The sequence below is a fragment of the Dendropsophus ebraccatus genome, chromosome 9 (genome assembly GCF_027789765.1).
Source record: "Dendropsophus ebraccatus isolate aDenEbr1 chromosome 9, aDenEbr1.pat, whole genome shotgun sequence".
Taxonomy (NCBI): Eukaryota; Metazoa; Chordata; class Amphibia; order Anura; family Hylidae; genus Dendropsophus; species Dendropsophus ebraccatus.
The window spans coordinates 29,187,943-29,205,322 of record NC_091462.1 but is presented as its reverse complement, the minus strand read 5'-3'; the positions used below and the strand labels follow the sequence as shown (position 1 = coordinate 29,205,322).

Sequence of the window (17,380 nt, the reverse complement as noted above, 5' to 3'; positions counted from 1 at the left end):
CCCTGTTTCATTGCATATACAACTATAAATCATATATATACATGTATATATATATATATATATATATATATATATATATATATATATATACATGTATATATATATATATATATATATATATATATATATATATTCAGCTGGTGCGGTGTTTATTTCGAAGCTGCATCTATCAACATATGTCTTCACCTTTGTGCTGCCAGTAACAAGATGCTCCTGCCAGGTCACAGACACTGCTAATGCTCTATTAGTCTGATTATCTAGTGCGGTGACTACTGTATCCAAGAACTTTAAATCATCTTAAGTCGGATAAAAGACAGAAAACATGTCTGGGTGAGAGCGGCACAATGAAATATTGTACATTATGTAAGGAATAGGAAGTGCTTATCTGGGAGACACGGACACACATGTGGGGGTCTTAAATGTTTCTTACAATGGATTTATGAATTAACTCATTGTTAGTCTAAGTGTTGTAGTCCCTCTTGTGGCCACCGACACTTCCATATGGGCAGTAACTGAACCAGAGCAAGACATTAAGGGCCCTAATTAGACAGCCTAATGCTAGACTAAACAAGTGGCGATCTTGTAGATAGGCGTTCGTTTACTGAGCCTATTACAGGACTCAAGCACCATGCTATTTGCTGCAATCTCTTGCAGACCACACAACCCCAGCAGGGAGATTTGTGGCCATAAGCAGTGATTTTTTGTCTAGTCATAAGTAGAGATGAGCACTTCACGAACATTCTGGAGACCCAAGAAGACTCCAAGAAGTTGGATGCAGCCCTAGGGAGTCCTGGAAACAATGGATGTGGCCTAGGCCCTATGACTGTATCCAACTTCATCCACCACCGGTATTCAAATGCCGAACAATCGGTCTCGAGCATGCTTGAGTAGCAACCATCTCTAGTCATAAGGACTCGATCACAGACCCTATTATAGAAGGCAATGTCAGCCTGTTCAAGCGATAATCACTCAGTGTAATAGGGCCCTAACATTTACATGACATGGGTTGTATTCAGGCGAGGCTCAATAACATGTAACATGCAATGTCTTGATCTTTGAGGGCTGCTTAGAGCTTCTTAGATACCATCTATATACAAATAGCCATTGAGTTAAGCAGGTCATACACATTAGGGCTATGGTCACACATAGTATTTCTGTTAGTCTTTTAGCAATAAAAAAAAACAGGAGTGGAACTGACAGGGCAAAATTATAATGAAAAAAGTTGCAACGTTTTTGAGTTTTCAACCCACTCCTAGTTTTGGTTAAAAAAAAACCTGACCAAAAGACTGATGGAAATACTATGTGTGAATATAGCCTTAATATGTGTAATCCAAACCCAATAAGGTGTGCTGGACTAGCTGATTATGTAAAGTGCATGGGGGTTCCTGACTCTCCTGGGTCTCTAGATGCCATGGAAGAGAAGGGTCAGGCATGTTGAATTTCAACTCCCCAATCCTTTTATCAGGAGTCTGGCAGCGGCTTTTTCACCTCTCTGCTATCAGACTTCATGCACACTCATCTCAGCTAATCCTGCATGGATATGCTGGGATTGGTTGAATTTTTAGCATATCCTATGTGTATAATCAGCTTTACACATATGAGGTATACTCACAGTGACCTATAGGTACATCTCATCCATAAAAAATATAGAAAACTAATGCCAATAATCTGCAGTATTGGGGTGTATAATATAGACAATAAGCTAAACTGAAAATGGACTCCATCTTTGACACAGGACCTGGTTTACATGAAATATAGAAGTAAGAACATGTGCACGATCATCAGCTTTAGGACCCCATTGAACCCTCCCCCACTATCCCCCATTATTCATGATATGTTAAAATGCAATATCATAAAAAGTCAATTAGCCATAGACCCCTTCATCTGGTTTCCCACTCCTGATAATGGGATCCACTAGTATCTCTTCCAGTGTGTCATGATTATGTTGAACTATTGGATGATCAAATAAAAATGTGCACAATAATCAATGTGTTTTTTTTTTAAAATATACAGCTCATTCATAATTACTGCGGATTCACCATGGCTGAGCATGGAAAATCCAAGTTTCAGTCTCCAAAATTTTCAATTAATTCTTCTAAAAAGCAACGGCCTATTTATCAAACCCAACATATGTGAACACAGGTTTGGTTCTTTACCATAGCGTTTGATACGGGGTTATCAGATGCCACGGCCCTAGAAACCAGACTGATTAATCTTAAGCTCCAGGCCATATTGACAGTGAGTGAGATGAGGACAGAGAATAATCGTAAGAGCTACCGCAGTACACACTCAGTACACACTCAGTGCACACTTGTCTCCATTTCTATTTAGGATAAAGTGTTATGAGTGATGGGCCGAGGTTCTTAGGACCCAACAGAAGAAGTTGTTCTGAGGCCTCACTCTCCTTATATACAGAATAGATATACATGTCCACTTATAGTTGCAAAAATGTTGTCATCATTGTCCACAAAACATCAAGAATAAGGTTTAATAGATATCGGAGAATTAGAAATAGACTGTGGTGACAGGTGGCTGTCTACAATGTCAGCACTAAATGTAGTTCTATTAAACATAGGCCCGTCCTCCAGCACTCTGATGGGCCAATCTGTCCATGACGTTAAAGCTAGTCATATACATTAGGCATATGTCAGCCAAACCCACTGAACCCGGCTAACCATATAATGTGTATGGTGGCCTCCCAAGTGTCCAGTGACAGCTGAACATCCATGTATGACAGCCAACAGATATCTCATGTTTATGGCCGAATTTAATATTATTAATGTATGGAGAATGAGAGCTTTCTGTCCTGTCCAACCAATGCAATCTGATTCATCATTATTCAGCTATTACAATAACTTTTTACAATTTGCCACTAATAGAAACCAGGGTTTAGGGAATCCAATGATAGCCCATTAACATCTGATCGGCAGAGCCACAGAATCCGGATGTACATAGGAAATACTGCAATATACAGAGTGAAGACCCGGATGTACACAGCCGCATCACCTGGATATACACAGGGAATGGAGCCGTAACTGCCAGCTCCATTCATTCTGCAGTGGCCATGTTGGGTTACTGCAGCTCAGCTCCTATTCAGAGACATGTAAACCATTTTAGCTCAGCCAGGAAGCTCATCGGTGGAGATGCTGGGTGTCAGCCCCCCATCGATTAGATATTTGTGGCCTATACTAAGGATTGGCCATCAATAACAAAGTCCTGGAAAACCCCTTTAACAACTCTATAACCAGATGTGGTGTGTTTTCACTCTGAAAGTCCCAATCTTTTAGGTGCCTTGCCATGCCAATGTCCTAATTGTAGCGTTGTCTTGCCTGGTTCAGTATGGTTAGTATTAATATTTTTCTTGGCGTCACTTTTGTTTGCTTGACTTTTGTGCATTGTCTTCAGTGAGATACAAGAAACATCTCGATTGGCACAGACAGCAGGTTCTGTATCTGACTGTTACAAAATCAAAAGTCAGGCTTCCTATAAACAATACAATCGACAATGTGCGGCCATTGTATAACGTGCCTGTATATTGTGTCTACAGCCCAGAGGAGTCACCACAGGTGTTAGGGCCTCAGGTTAGGGGAGAGAAGCTGAAAGAACATTTGTTACCTAAAACGACTTTGGAAATAAAATTGGGACTGGATCCAGGCATCTATATCTATCCGTATGTGCGCTGGAACTGCAGCGGGTTCAGTATTGTCAAGACGCAGTATGTACACAGCATTATGTATAAGAACTGTATTCATAACCTCATCCTGCAGCAAATAACACGTGACGGTGTGGTAACGGTACACTTATTGCTGCACAGTTACCACTGTGCATGACATCCTCATTATGATATAACAACGTGTTAGCTGTTCATAATGGAATCTTTGGTGATGGAAACAAACCCTATTGACTTATAATAGGGGTCTGCTGTAGTTCCGTCAAGGATTCCTTCAACATCATGCAAGAATAGAGCTACATGCTATCCCGGCCTGTCAAAAGTAAAGGAATCCTTGACTGTGCTGCTGACAGTCAGACGCAACGCAGATGTGAACAGAGCCTTATCTGAGGTTTTACATAGGACTGCAGATAAGCCTACTGCCTTATCTTTACTAAGTGTTCTATAGCCATATGTGAACAATGCAGCCCCCACAGGCATGAAAGGGAAAGCAAGAAACAATCTAGACATAGGAAATCACATCACGTTGGTTCTCTAAGCTCCGGCACCTGCTGACTGTATGGAAAACGGGGCTATGGTACTGCACAGAACGCGTAAACCCCATCTCCGGGAAACATTCTAAGATGAGATGACAAACTCAGCTCTGCTACATCTATACACAGTGTCGGACCCCCAGCTTTAGATCTTGCACTAACACTGACTGACATGTTGCTTATCACCGGTTCTTCATTGGTGGGCCTCCAGGATCATTTCCTCTGGTGGGCCCCAGGTAGCTCAGTCCAACACTGTCTATACATGCCCCCACATTATAGTTGAGTGTGTGTGCATTGCATATTCCACGTATAATAACTGTTCGACATCAATATACCGGGTAAAAACACACAATCGGGTTACATTGCACTTTGTAAGTATACAAACAAGCCGCAAGGCAACCTGATCATGTGTTTTCATCCTTATGGATGTGAAGTTACTTAAAGCGAGGGTCTGGGCCTGGCTCCTTCCACCAGCACTTGATGTATAATTACTTACTTGATTCTCTGTAAGGAGCTTATACAAAGAGTTGAGAAAAGAAAGCTGATTACAATGTGAATATGTCTATGCAACCCAGTAAATCAATTTCTACCTCGCAGCTAAGCAGCGGCAACAAGAAGCCTTCATTTTCATTGTATGGCAATTAAGTTGTTCACAAGACAAGGGCCACTGGTAGGGGAAAAAAAAAGACTTTGCACAGTGCGGGGAAGACTGCAGCACAGATAGATTAGGGGCACCGGACTACACTCCTTAGATTTTCTCCTGGTCACATGCTAGCGCCGGTTGCTAGGCAACCACAAAGCCCAGGGAAAAAAGTTCTTTTTCTAAAACTTGCAATCTGCGGCTGAGAGAGGCTTTGTGCTTCAGGCGCTGCTAACATCTGTTCAGGGCGAGACTGGCAGATTTCTGACTAGGGGGCAAATCAGTCTTCCCTGGTCCAAAACATCAGACCTGGAAAGGACATGGTCTGCGGCATCCAACGCCAAGCGTGTGCACGTAATAAAGTGCATGTTACAAAGGCACCAAGGTAAATTCAGCCATCACATGATGATATGATTCCAAAATATTTTGCTGAATTTATAAACAACAGTTAAAATAAAATTTCAAATTCAAATTCAAAATCTGTCAGTTGAAATTCCAACTGTCATGCTAGGAAAATTATTATTGCATAGACGAGATGTATACGGATGTAGCAGTGCTGAATGTTCATCTAGGCAATATACTCTCGAAAATTAAGAGTTAAAAGACTAATTCAGCATTTCCACATGTGTAGGAGTTAAGGTATATTATAGGGGTTAAGATATATTATAGGAGTATAAAGTTATAAGAAGGAAAAAGTTTACTAAAAAAACTATAATAGTACATATTATATAACTAAAAAAACTATAATAGTGCCAATTGTATAAATAAATACAAAATAAATAAAATTCAGCTATAGGAATAGTTAAGGATGGTATAATAGTGGACTGAAGAAGGACAAAATTTTAAGAAAATAAAAAATATTTACAAATATTCAAATAAATTAATTGTTACAATGTATAGCACACTATAGAGAGAAAAAAAACAGGCAACACTGCATCCTATAGGATGCAAATAGAGTGCTACACAAGTGTCCTAACTACAGGGTCACACAGTAACACACAGTCTGGAGTCTTACCCTGGCAATTTGAGGTCTCTATGCAGAAAGCGAAGAACAGACCCATCAGGAGAAGGGGAGCAGCAGGTCCTTGCATTGTGTTGAAAACCCCCATCACTGTCTCATGGAGAGAATGGACCAGCCTGCAAGCAGAGAGCTGGCCCAAGTGACACCAATGTGAATTTCTCCTTAAGTAGCCAAGTGGATGTCTTTTTTTTTTCTTATCCACCTAGTTGTGGAAGAAAGGCGTGTTCTCCAGCTGAGGCAATAAACTCCCACCCTCCACACATCACATAAGCTCTTTAGAACTTGTAGCCAGGGAACCAGCATGAGTGGATAACCATTACAATCCACTAGCCTGGCACAACTGCTTCATCTCTTTAGGATGGGTTATAAAGAGAGGGGGAGGGGGAGACATCCAGCCCTAAGGAGAAGAGGCAGAAAAAAGTAGAATACAGTATACAGAGGCAACAGGACTAAACTTTTGTCTTCTAAGTTGCCTACCTATTTTTTACTGATATAGTGAAGGAATATATAAAGATAGGATGAGCTGAATAATAATCTGATGCATCTGTATATAGGATTATCACTATCAATGTCCCTTGCAGAAATATTCTACATGAAACATTATGAAAAATATAGATGAGTCTGTGTAATTTCCTATGGGTCACTATGCTATAAACTATATTTATATAGACTTACAATAGGGTACCCATGGTCTGTTATACACTCATACTGTATTACCACGTGCCTCATACGTTGGCATCGGATGCTGTTTTACCCAGGTAGCCTTCCCTAGAAGTTTTGCTTTTGCAGTGCAGATTCATACGTATGCCCAGTGTGTGCATATAGGGGGGGATTTATGAATGGCCAGTCCGAGGCGTACGCCAGGGATAAGGTGAAGATTCGCCCCTTCTCCTTGGTGTACACCTGCCGTATGCCCCACTCGCCCGATGGGCAGGTGGGGGAGGAGGCTAGACCTCTTCATGCACCTCATTTATCATGATTTACGCCTGCTTGCAGGCATAAATCATGATCCAAATCTACATCTGCTGGAAGCAGGTGTAGATTTGGTACACCGGGAGCAGGTTCGGGCGCCTGGCTGGCCGTGCGCCTCTTAGTGAATCCTTCCGGGGGAAAGGGGGCGGGGCCTAATATAAGACCGACATACTTGTACGCTGGTCTTCATAAATCCCCCCCATAGTGTCTATGCTTTGCAATGTGCATAGAAACTTACTTTACATTATAGCCTAGGTCATCATAGATCAGGGGCCCTCAATTGGCGACAAGCTGTCCGGACCCCTGCTGCAGCTCAGTATACCTGTATATTGGGCTGCCCTGCTCCCCTCTGCACAGTAACTATGAGGGCTCGTAACGAGCGCTCATAGTTACTGTGCAGCAGCAGCAGCACTGACAGAGAGAGAGAGCTATCGGCTCCCTCCCTGTCAGTCACCCGTCACTGGCCGCAGCAGTCACAAGAGGCCACACTCTGCCTCTGGTGCCTGCGCTCGAGTGACGTCACTGGGCATGCGCCAGGACAAGGGGAGAGCGGTCTTTTGTGACCAAGAGTGTAGAGAAGAGGAGACACCTGGACCAAGGTGAGTATAAGTGTTTTTTTTTTTTATGTTATATGCTATACGGGAGGGGGAGCACAGGTGGGCTATATACTAAAGGGGAGCACACAGCGGGAGTCTTTATAAACGGGGGAGCACACAGGGGGGTCTCTATACAAACGGTGGAGCACGGGGGGGTCTCTATACAAACGGGTGGAGTACACAAGGGGTCTCTATACAAACAGGGGGAGCACACAGGGGGTCTCTATACAAACAGGGGGAGCACACAGGGGGTCTCTATACAAACGGGGAGCACACAGGGGGTCTATACAAACAAGGGGAGCACACAGGGGGTCTCTATACAAACGGGGATAGCACACAAGGGGTCTATATACTACTGGGGGAGAGCACAGGGGAGCTTTATGGGAGGGGGAGCGCACAGGAGGGCTATATACTACTGGGGAGCACAAAGCAGGCGGCTATATACTACTGGGGGAGCGCACATGGGAGCTATATACTACTGGGGGAGCACACAGGGAGGCAATATACTACTGGGGGAGCACACAGGGGGACTATATAAGGGCTGGTGATAGAGAAAAAAATGCCAGTTTTCCCACTAATTCTGTATGTAAATAGTTCAATTATCCTCCAGCTAGTGTTATTCACCTATAGGTTCACATTTGGGTTGGAGCTCCATTCAGGGGTTTCCATTGCAGGTTATTTAGTAGAATGGAACCATGCAAAAAAAAAAATACTTTTTTTGTCAAATCCTGATAAATAGACACCAGACAAAAACACTGCAAATGAAGTCAAAGGGATCGCTTAGGATCCGCTGGAGTGTGTTATGCAGCTCAATTTTCAGACCCTGAACCATTGCAAACGTGAACATAGCTTAAGGCTATATGGACTCTCTGTTAATCATAAGGAAGAGCCACTACAAATATTGGTGCTAGGGCTGTAACTACCACTGTAGTAGCCATAGCAGCTGCTATGGGGCCCGCCGCATCAGGGGGCCCTGTAGCCCACTCCTGCAATATACTGATCCCCCATCATTTGCAGCACCCAGTGGCCAAGCGGGGCTCCCAGGATTTGCAAATGTCCCTTTAACTGAGGACCGCTTGCAGTTATAAAGTTCTGACTACACATGACAGCTTAATGGTCAGTTGGGAAAGGGGGCCCCATCAAAAGTTTGCTATGCAAATTTGTTCCGGATTAGGATTCTGATTTGGATTCAGAAATGCACATGTCAATTATGTAAAGGAACAGGGACACCTGTCAAAGACAGGTGCAATGCCTATAGTATAGTATAGTATAGTATAGTATAGTATACAAAACAATAAATAAATTGTTTGTGAAATTCCGTTTGAATCCAATTTTGTGCCGAATTAATTTGCTGATCTTGATCTGATTCAATAAGAATTCAACAATTTTCATCTACGCATAGTAGTAGCAGTGACTATAAAGACTTGCAAAGTTTTTTTTATTAAACCACAGCACCTGCTACTTCTACTTTTGTGCTCAACTTCAACTTTAAAAAATGCAGGTGCACGTGGTTACAGCAATATTCATAGATTTTATTTGGTGTGATAGTTCTGTGACTCCCATCCTCACTACAAGCAGTGGCCTCCTAAACAGATTAGATATCACTGGCATGATAAATGCTGGTTCAGGGCTCCTTAGGGACTGGGTACGACACAGCACCGGGGTCAAACCACATGAAGCACTAGAGCAGATCAGAATATTCAATGAGTTTTGGCATTTTAGGAATAACAAAGGGGGGGGGGGGACACTCTCCTCCGAGCTCCCCCAGCCGGAGCAGCACATCAAGACTGGTCTCCCTCTCCCCTATGTCTGCTGTCACCGTGGAGCACAGGCCTTGATAAATTCCTTGGGTTGAAGGGCCTTCTTATTGTTCTCTGCTTTGTTTCACTGTTTCCAACTTACTGGAATTCTTGTCGTGGTTTCACAGCAAGGTTCATTCTGACCAAACGTCACCAGCTGAGTCTCTCTGTAGAGCTGAAGCTCTGAAGTTGTTTTAATCCAGAAAAACAAGCTCGAAACGAAAGACGGAAGACTGGGGAAAAGGAAAAGCTGCTGGATATCAATCCCATCTAACTGCTGCTGAATGGCCCCTAATGCTTCTTTTTACATTTAGCTGACATCATTCTCTAATGAATGAACGGCCATGTTTACATAATGACTCAATGTACGGACGCGTCTCCAAATGACCCTTTATTAGGACGGGAATGTACGCTTTCTATTAACGGAGCTTAATTGCTTTGTAATTTCTTAGTTATTTGTAATGACTGATGGGGTCTCGGGTTCGGACAATGCTGGGGATGGACATTTGCATTTTAAAGAGAAATCTTTATTTTGTGTTGTGTTAGCGTTTTAGGCTATTTGTACATTTGTCGCATAGTTTTATAGAAAAGAGATATGAACTCTCGATATATGGTCTTTTTTTTTTTGCCTAAATTTACCTTATCAGAATTTTGGTGCTTTAGAGTAATTCTGATGATGTACTATATTAGGAATTCTATGTAACTCCTTTTCATATTAGTCAGTATGCCCAATGTATTAGCTGACACTCTAGCTGGTGTGCAGGACGTCATCCCAATGTAGACCAGGGGTGTCAAACCTGCGTCCCTCTAGCTGTTACAAAACTACAATTCCCATCTTGCCCGAACAGACAAAACTAAAGCTTTGGCTGTCCAGGCATGATGGGAATTGTAGTTTTGCAACAGCTGCAGGGCCATGGGTTTGACATCCCTGATGTAGACGGTACAACCCACCTCTCTACTATTTCCCATATTGTCATCTGTTGGCTGCTCCCCTTTGCACCATGTGGTGGTATATCTTCCACCCTGGCAGCGCACTCTCTAGGCCACGAGGAACATCCACTTCTAGCAACATAGCTTCCTCTAAGGCCAATCTGTGACAATTTAAGGAACCATTCAAATCAATTCATTCACACGATCTATGCCTCGATCCCCACCATGATCCACGCTGTGAAAAAATAGGACCTAGTGTCCTAGTGCAGATGAGGATCGCGGTATGGATCCCCCAGTGCAGCCCCTCGCTGCCCGGCAGCAGACATGACAGGAGCGCATAATCCTGCAACTGCTCACCTACTCCCCTCGTGCGGGCTTACACATGTTCACCAGAAGTGGCATGGTCCTTTGTTGCCTTCTTCTCCCGGCACGAAGTAGCATAGTCCACGCTGGTCATCCATGCTGCAGAGGAGCTGCACTTCTATAGGGGGATGCCTCGGGATCACATCAGGGCTCAAGAGTGAGGCCCAGTGTAATCAGCACATGTCTGACATGTCTGAGGACATAGCAACAAGTAGAAAGTCCAACAGCACCTATAGTCCTCAAATAATGTCAAGTTTGTTTGATGCACATAGGAGGCCGCCAGTCCCGGCTAAGAGGCCCATAAGTCATAGGAGAAAGACATTATAGTAGATAGCATCAGTGGTAGTAAAGGGTTCGCAAATTTATTGTGTGACCAGGTACAAACACAACTTTTCGATCACTGGGGTCTTTATCACGCTTGACCCCTGTGGTCGAAACGTTGTTTTTGTATCTGGTCACACAGTAAATTTGTGAAGCCCTTTACCACCGTTAAATCTGTTAGACTCTTTCTACTATGATTTTTGAGGACATGGCAAAAGTTAAAGAAAATGACACTAACACTTTAAGGAGCCTTATTCTTCAGGCAGGGCCACACATATGATCTTTGGACAGTTCCATTTGGACTTACCATTGTCAGAACCTGATGATCGCTGCACCTATCAAAGAGCGATTTCACCCTTTTTGGCCAATAATTTACCAATGTAATTGGTAACAACAACTGCTTACCTCTCCTAATGCCCGTGAACAGCAGTGCGACCAGTCTGGGACCCAGCCGGAAGGCATTTTCCCCCCAAGTTGTGATGACGTCACAACTCGGGAAAATGCCCATCCCAGCTTATGGACTGGCTGCTCAGCCAACCAGTGACTGCAGTGGCGTCCCACCCTAGTCACTGACTGGCTGGGCAGCCAGTCCATCAGCCAGGTCGTGACGTTGGTTCTGCTAGAGATCCCGGAGCCTGTGGGGGTCCTGGACTGGCAAACCAGTGTTGTAGAGGCGAGGGGAGAGGTGAGTCTAGTTTTGTATGTTCTCACCTGCAAATATTTTGGTGTATGTACACATCATTTGTTCATAATTAGGAACATTGGTAAACCAGAGTGTACGAACAATAGTAATTGAACGACTATCGTTCAGTCAGTGTATTATGGTGAATGATTCGAGGTCATTCTCAAAAGCGCTCATTTGCAATCGTTTACTTTGTTTACTTTGTTCACTTTGTCTAATAGGTCTTTTTTAGAAGCTTCCAGAAACATGCAGGAGAATCCTCCTAGTCCGGTCTTCTCAATGCAGGAGGCAGGAACAAGTCTGACCTAGAGCAGGGAAGGAGAAGGTGCAGAGAATAGAGAAGAGTGAACCTGGAGCACACTCTGGTTTTTCTGGATCCGAGTGTGAAGCATTTGATTAGCAGTGGTTGAAGAAGTTGGATCCGGCCCTAGGGAGTCCTAGCAAACATGGATACAGCTTATGGCCTATGGTTGTATCCATGTTCTCCAGGCAGCCTTAGGGCTGCTTCCAACTTCTTCAGCCACCGGTAATCAAATGCTACACGCTTGGGTTCAGACTAACCTGAGCAGGCTCGAGGTTTGCTCATCTCTAGTAGAGAAGTCTTACTCTACCAAAGCAAGAGTAGAGATTAGTTTTGGTTCTAATTCCATCTCTCCACCAAACCTGCAGCTAATTTAGAGAGAGGGTAGACTAGCTTCTTAGGTTCCCTACCTGCGATATGCACAGTGGAACCACTGGTCTTCATGCGGGCCTACAGCTGGAGCCATTACAATGTGACTTCCACACCACACGTTCTTACACCCAAAACCCCAAAATAGGTCTGTGGCATCTGCTATTCTCTTCAGAGAGCCAACCCCTAAAGGTCCCTCCTTCAGTGATGTAACTTTTGGACCGAGACTTTATCAGCTAGAGGAGTAAATGAACTACCCCTAGAGACTTTAACATGTACAACATGTACAGCTTACGAATGGGCAAAATCTCCTCTCATATGCAAAGGGAAACTTTGTACCGTAAGGGAAACATCAACTGCTGTGCCTACTGTAACCTGTATTATGCTGGTAGAGAAATCTTCAACAAATGAAGTGATTTGTTGCATGTTCATTTGCACTAACACCACTGGCTGTCCAAAACCTGCACTCTACACTACACCTACTGAGGTGCCCGGGGGTCATAGACTGTGATTCCATATGCACACCTCCCTGTGTTTGAATTGTGTTGACTGCAAAGATGGTGTTTGGGCTCTAGTCATCCCACACTATCTGCCATGGCTCCATTATCGCTGTCTATGTAACTACAAGAACCAGCTGGCCTCCTCTGTAATACCATTATGCTTCCTCTGTGGTCACCGCAATATGGCATGTATGCTGACTCTCAGCGATGCTATTGACCAGCCGGACAATATAGACTCCCCCGGAGCCCTAAGCAAAGGGGGACATGACTGTCTTTATATGTCTTGTCTGTATAATGGTATACACTTCTGCTTTAAGAGGGAGGAGTATATGTGCCTAGTGTATTGCTATGAGGAGGGTGGGGTTTAGGAATAGATATAACTTCCTATCTTGGCTCTTCCTTCCTCTCTACCACAAGAACATCTGGAGAAAAACCTATCCCTCCTGTCCTCCCTCTTTTTTAATCTTTACAACTGATTCTCATTTTGCAAGTGTAATAATGCATGTATTATTGTAAATATCTTCTGTTTGTGTTTGGTACCATATATACAATGACAATATTAATTTTATTTTCATTTGATTTTGATAGTTACAGTTTGGCATTAACCCTCCAAGCCCAAAGGGAAGGGCAATCCTTCAGCCATGGTTCCTTAGAGGTTTCCTCCACTTAATTTATTTCCTCTCCTGAGTGCCGGAGGATGACTCTTCATGAGTCAAGGTTTAGCTTAGTTTTGCACAATTTTCATAGTTTTGCTTGAATTTTTAGTTCTAAGCCTTAGAAGTGGCCAGCCTTAAGGATATCAAAATGGTATCGTCATCCAGGGGCGGGTACGGTGGATAAGCACAGGCATGAGGATTTTCTGTGTTTATTGTTGTTAGAGTTGTTTCAAGGGGAAGCGATGGTCCATCCTATATCCAAAAGTCATGCGTCCATCTAGAATTCCAGTAGCTAGTTAGCTGCCTTCTTGAAGACGCTCTCATTTTGCAAAGGACTATTAAGAGGAAATAGATTAGATTTTTTTCCCCTCTCCTGAGTGCTGGAGGCTGACTCTTTATGAGTCAAGATTTAGCTTAGTTTTTCATAGTTAGCTTAGTAATTTTCATAGTTTTGCTTGGACATGAGGATCTTCAGTAGGGTCATTTGTGCCGTTAAAGTAGACTAGCTCTGCTAGAATGGCAACTAGCTAGTTAGTAGCCTTCTTGAAGCCGCTCTCATTTTACAAAGGACTATTAATAGGAAATAGATCAGATTTGTTTCTCCTCTATGGCTCAAGGATGCAAACCAGACAGTATAAAAAATGACTGACTTAGACTGTAATAAGTAACACAAACCTTCTGAAATAGACGAAGAACAATATAGTATGTTAAGAGCAAGGTTCCAGCTTATACAGCATGAGGGTGTGCAGGGTGCGGTGATTTATATGATACAGGAAAGTGTGGGGAGTTGGTTTACATACAGAAAAACTAATTCTTGTCACCCCGGCACTTCCCATGCCGGCCACGCTCAATGGCTGATGAATTCGGGTCAGACGGCTCTACAGTTAGGGTTCACTGAACCCTACAAAGAAGAAGCTGGCTCTAATGACAAGTGCTGAGAGTGAATGCTCAGCAGAGTGTGGATGGGAGTCACCAGGTCATGCACCATCTCGCCAGCATTGACTGCTCATCAATGAGAAGTAAGTGAGAGTTAGTTAATTTTAGTACAGGTGCTATCTCTGAAAGGGGAAAATAAATATATACATATATATGAGGCTTGAAGGCCCTTTATATCAGGACATCTTATGGCACTGTAATATGGTCATAATAGATAAATAACCATTTTCAAACACATGTATCACTAACTGGTGCAGTGACATGTTTAAGTGGCTGACAACCAGACAGTTCCCCCTCTTCTCAGGAGCTTTGGGTCGTATGTGGTGTCTGGTTGAGGCACCCAAAGATTACATCCTATTTAAGGCTATGTTCACACACTGTAAGAGACCGGTCATCCCGTGACCCGGCCGGGTCACGGAACGGCCGGTCTCTTAAAAGATATCCTGAACGGTACTGCAGTACTAGCCGGAAGATCTTTAGCGCCGCATAGTTCTGATGCGGGCGCATCCATGTGCGCCCGCATCAGAACTGTCCACTGCACACTATGGAGCGAGCGGCCGCAGCCGCATGCTCCATTGTGTGCACTGACAGGGTTTTCTGTGGCCGCTATTCAATGAATAGCGGCCGCAGAAAACTGACATGTCAGTTTCTCACGGCGCATCTAGGGATCCCGTCCGGAGTGTATACTATTTGCATACACTCTGGCCGGGATTCCATAGGCGGCAACGGCACGTATATTTTCGTAATAATCATGGCCATTTTTGCACCCTGCAACAACAGCTGTAGTTATACGAAAATATACGTAGTGTGAATATAGCCTATAGGGGGATCATCCTGGCATGTTCTGCCTAGTTTTTATTCTGGCTCTTTTTCTTACATTTTTGCTTCCACAATTATTCCAGATCTTGATTATAATGTTGACCTCAGCCTTTCCTTAGGACAAGTGAAAGGCTGATTTCAGAAGTGAAAGTGTCAGAGATTTGTAATTTAACTCTATTTAAAAATCTCCAGTCTTCCGGTACTTATCAGCTGCTGTATGTCGTGCAGGAAGTGGTATTCCTTCCAGTGTGGAGAGCAGGAGAGGTTTTCTATGGGGATTTGCTGCTGCTCTGGACAGTTCTTGTCACGGACATAGGTGGCAGCAGAGAGCACTGTGTCAGGCTGGAAAGAATACACCGATAAGCAATAATCTTTCTGTGTGTATGCAAACATCAAGTAAACGACTAACGGAAATTTGTTTGTGTCGTTGATCTTTTGAGTCGACCATAAAATCGTTGGTAATTGTTTGCTAATCGTTCGGTGTATGTACACATCGTTCATTTATTCGCTTAGTGTAGAGTATACAAACGATAGTAATAACGACTATCAATCCGTGTATTATAGTGAACAATGTCAGATCATTTACAAAAGCTCTCGTTTGCGATTGTTTATCGATAATGAGGAAAAAAATTAAAGAAATGTAATAAAAAATCATTTCCTCTAATAGGACCCTAAGCCTCATATGCAAATTGTTCAGTTGTATATATTTCCCTGGTTGTAGTGTGTTGGTCTCGGCTTGTCCTCCCCCCCACTCCCGTCCTCCATTTCTGTATTGTTTATAGAGCCTTATACGGCCCTGTCTTCTGTAACGCTGCTTGTCTGGTTACCATGGCTACTGATTGGCACTTTTTGTTGCCAGTCTGTTACTTAACCTTCTATAGTCTGAGATGTCCACCGATTCTGATAACTTGGCAAAGTTCCTAGATCGGGCCGACGTGTTTCTCCAGCTTGCCCATGTTGAATGCGTTTCTGTGTTTATTGAAGGGCGCGTGTTTTCTTACCATCTCAGAAAAATCATCATTAAATGGGGGAAATACTCGGCTTTGTTCTCAAATGGCCCAAACCAAAAAGACTCCCGGACGGTCTCCATGTCTCCTTTTTATTCATTCTCAGTGTGAGGTCTATTGGCTTTACTAATTGAGATTGGTGAATGTGTCATTTATTAAAGTGAATGATGAATAATTACATCACCGTCGCTTGTAAAAAAGTGCGGCTAAGTGTCTGTGTTAGGTAGGTAGGCCTCATAAATATTATAACATTACGCCTGATCTCGAGTCTATGGCTTCCTAGGCAAAGTATACATTAATATACCCCGTATAAACAGCAGTATTCCACCAATAACCACTATAGCTACCATAGTTGGGGAATGTTCAAGTTCTCGAAACGCGTTGCCAAGGGAGAACAACATGTCCCAGAAACAAGGGGGAGATTTATCAAACATGGTGTAAAGTGAAACTGGCTCAGTTGCCCCTAGCAACCAATCAGATTCTACCTTTCATTTTCCAAAGAGTCTGCGAGGAATGAAAGGTAGAATCTGATTGGTTGCTAGGGGCAACTGAGCCAGTTTCACTTTACACCATGTTTGAGAAATCTCCCTCAAGGTGTTTGGCCGACAAGTTTTGACCCTTTTATTTAGGGTTCTTACTCATGGCTCAAGCCCTGGTCCCAGCACAGTTACATAATATACTCCCATGGCACAGCTGCTGCTGCTGTTGTCGTGGTGCTGCGCCATTTTTAAGTTAGGGACCCACACTTTATCACGAATCTTGACGTGGTGTGTGAGCTTATGCCTTTTGATTACAATGTAACTCTTGATGTTAGTAGTAAATAAGGCTGAGAAGCAGATGGTCAGCCATAAGCATTGTGGACGTGCGGCCATGTTTATTTTTTCTTTCCATTGAGTATATATCACTAATTCTGCTGTATGCAATGCTAGCAATACTGAGCCTCCCCTGATGTTTATGTCTATTAGTAGAAGCAGCCTGTGTCACTAGTGCTACAAGCATGGCACTCTGTAGCAGAGCGAGTGGGGATAACTATCAATAAAAATGATGACGTAAATACTGCAAAATAGGTCAAACAAACATCCTACGCATTTCAAGGGACATTGGCCGTTTTCGTCAGGGTTGTCTCGCAGCACATCCCTCACTCAACATACCAGCCTGATATTATTTATCTACTACCAAGAGCTTGGATACGACAGATTTGGAGTGAGATAACTTCACTGAACTGTACTGCAGCACTGAAGGTTGTAATATTTTTATGGTCTTAT

The 17,380-nt window shown here is 43.2% G+C and overlaps 1 protein-coding gene across 1 annotated transcript in view; it reads right to left on the bottom strand.

The window, feature by feature from the left end:
- LRP2 (LDL receptor related protein 2) overlaps nt 1-5,934 on the bottom strand; it is a 163,359-nt gene extending 157,425 nt beyond the window's left edge. The window contains exon 1 of the mRNA XM_069984855.1: nt 5,859-5,934. Coding sequence (XP_069840956.1) covers nt 5,859-5,934 — 76 coding nt within the window. The remainder of the gene's footprint in view (nt 1-5,858) is intronic.
- Nucleotides 5,935-17,380: the final 11,446 nt, after the last annotated feature.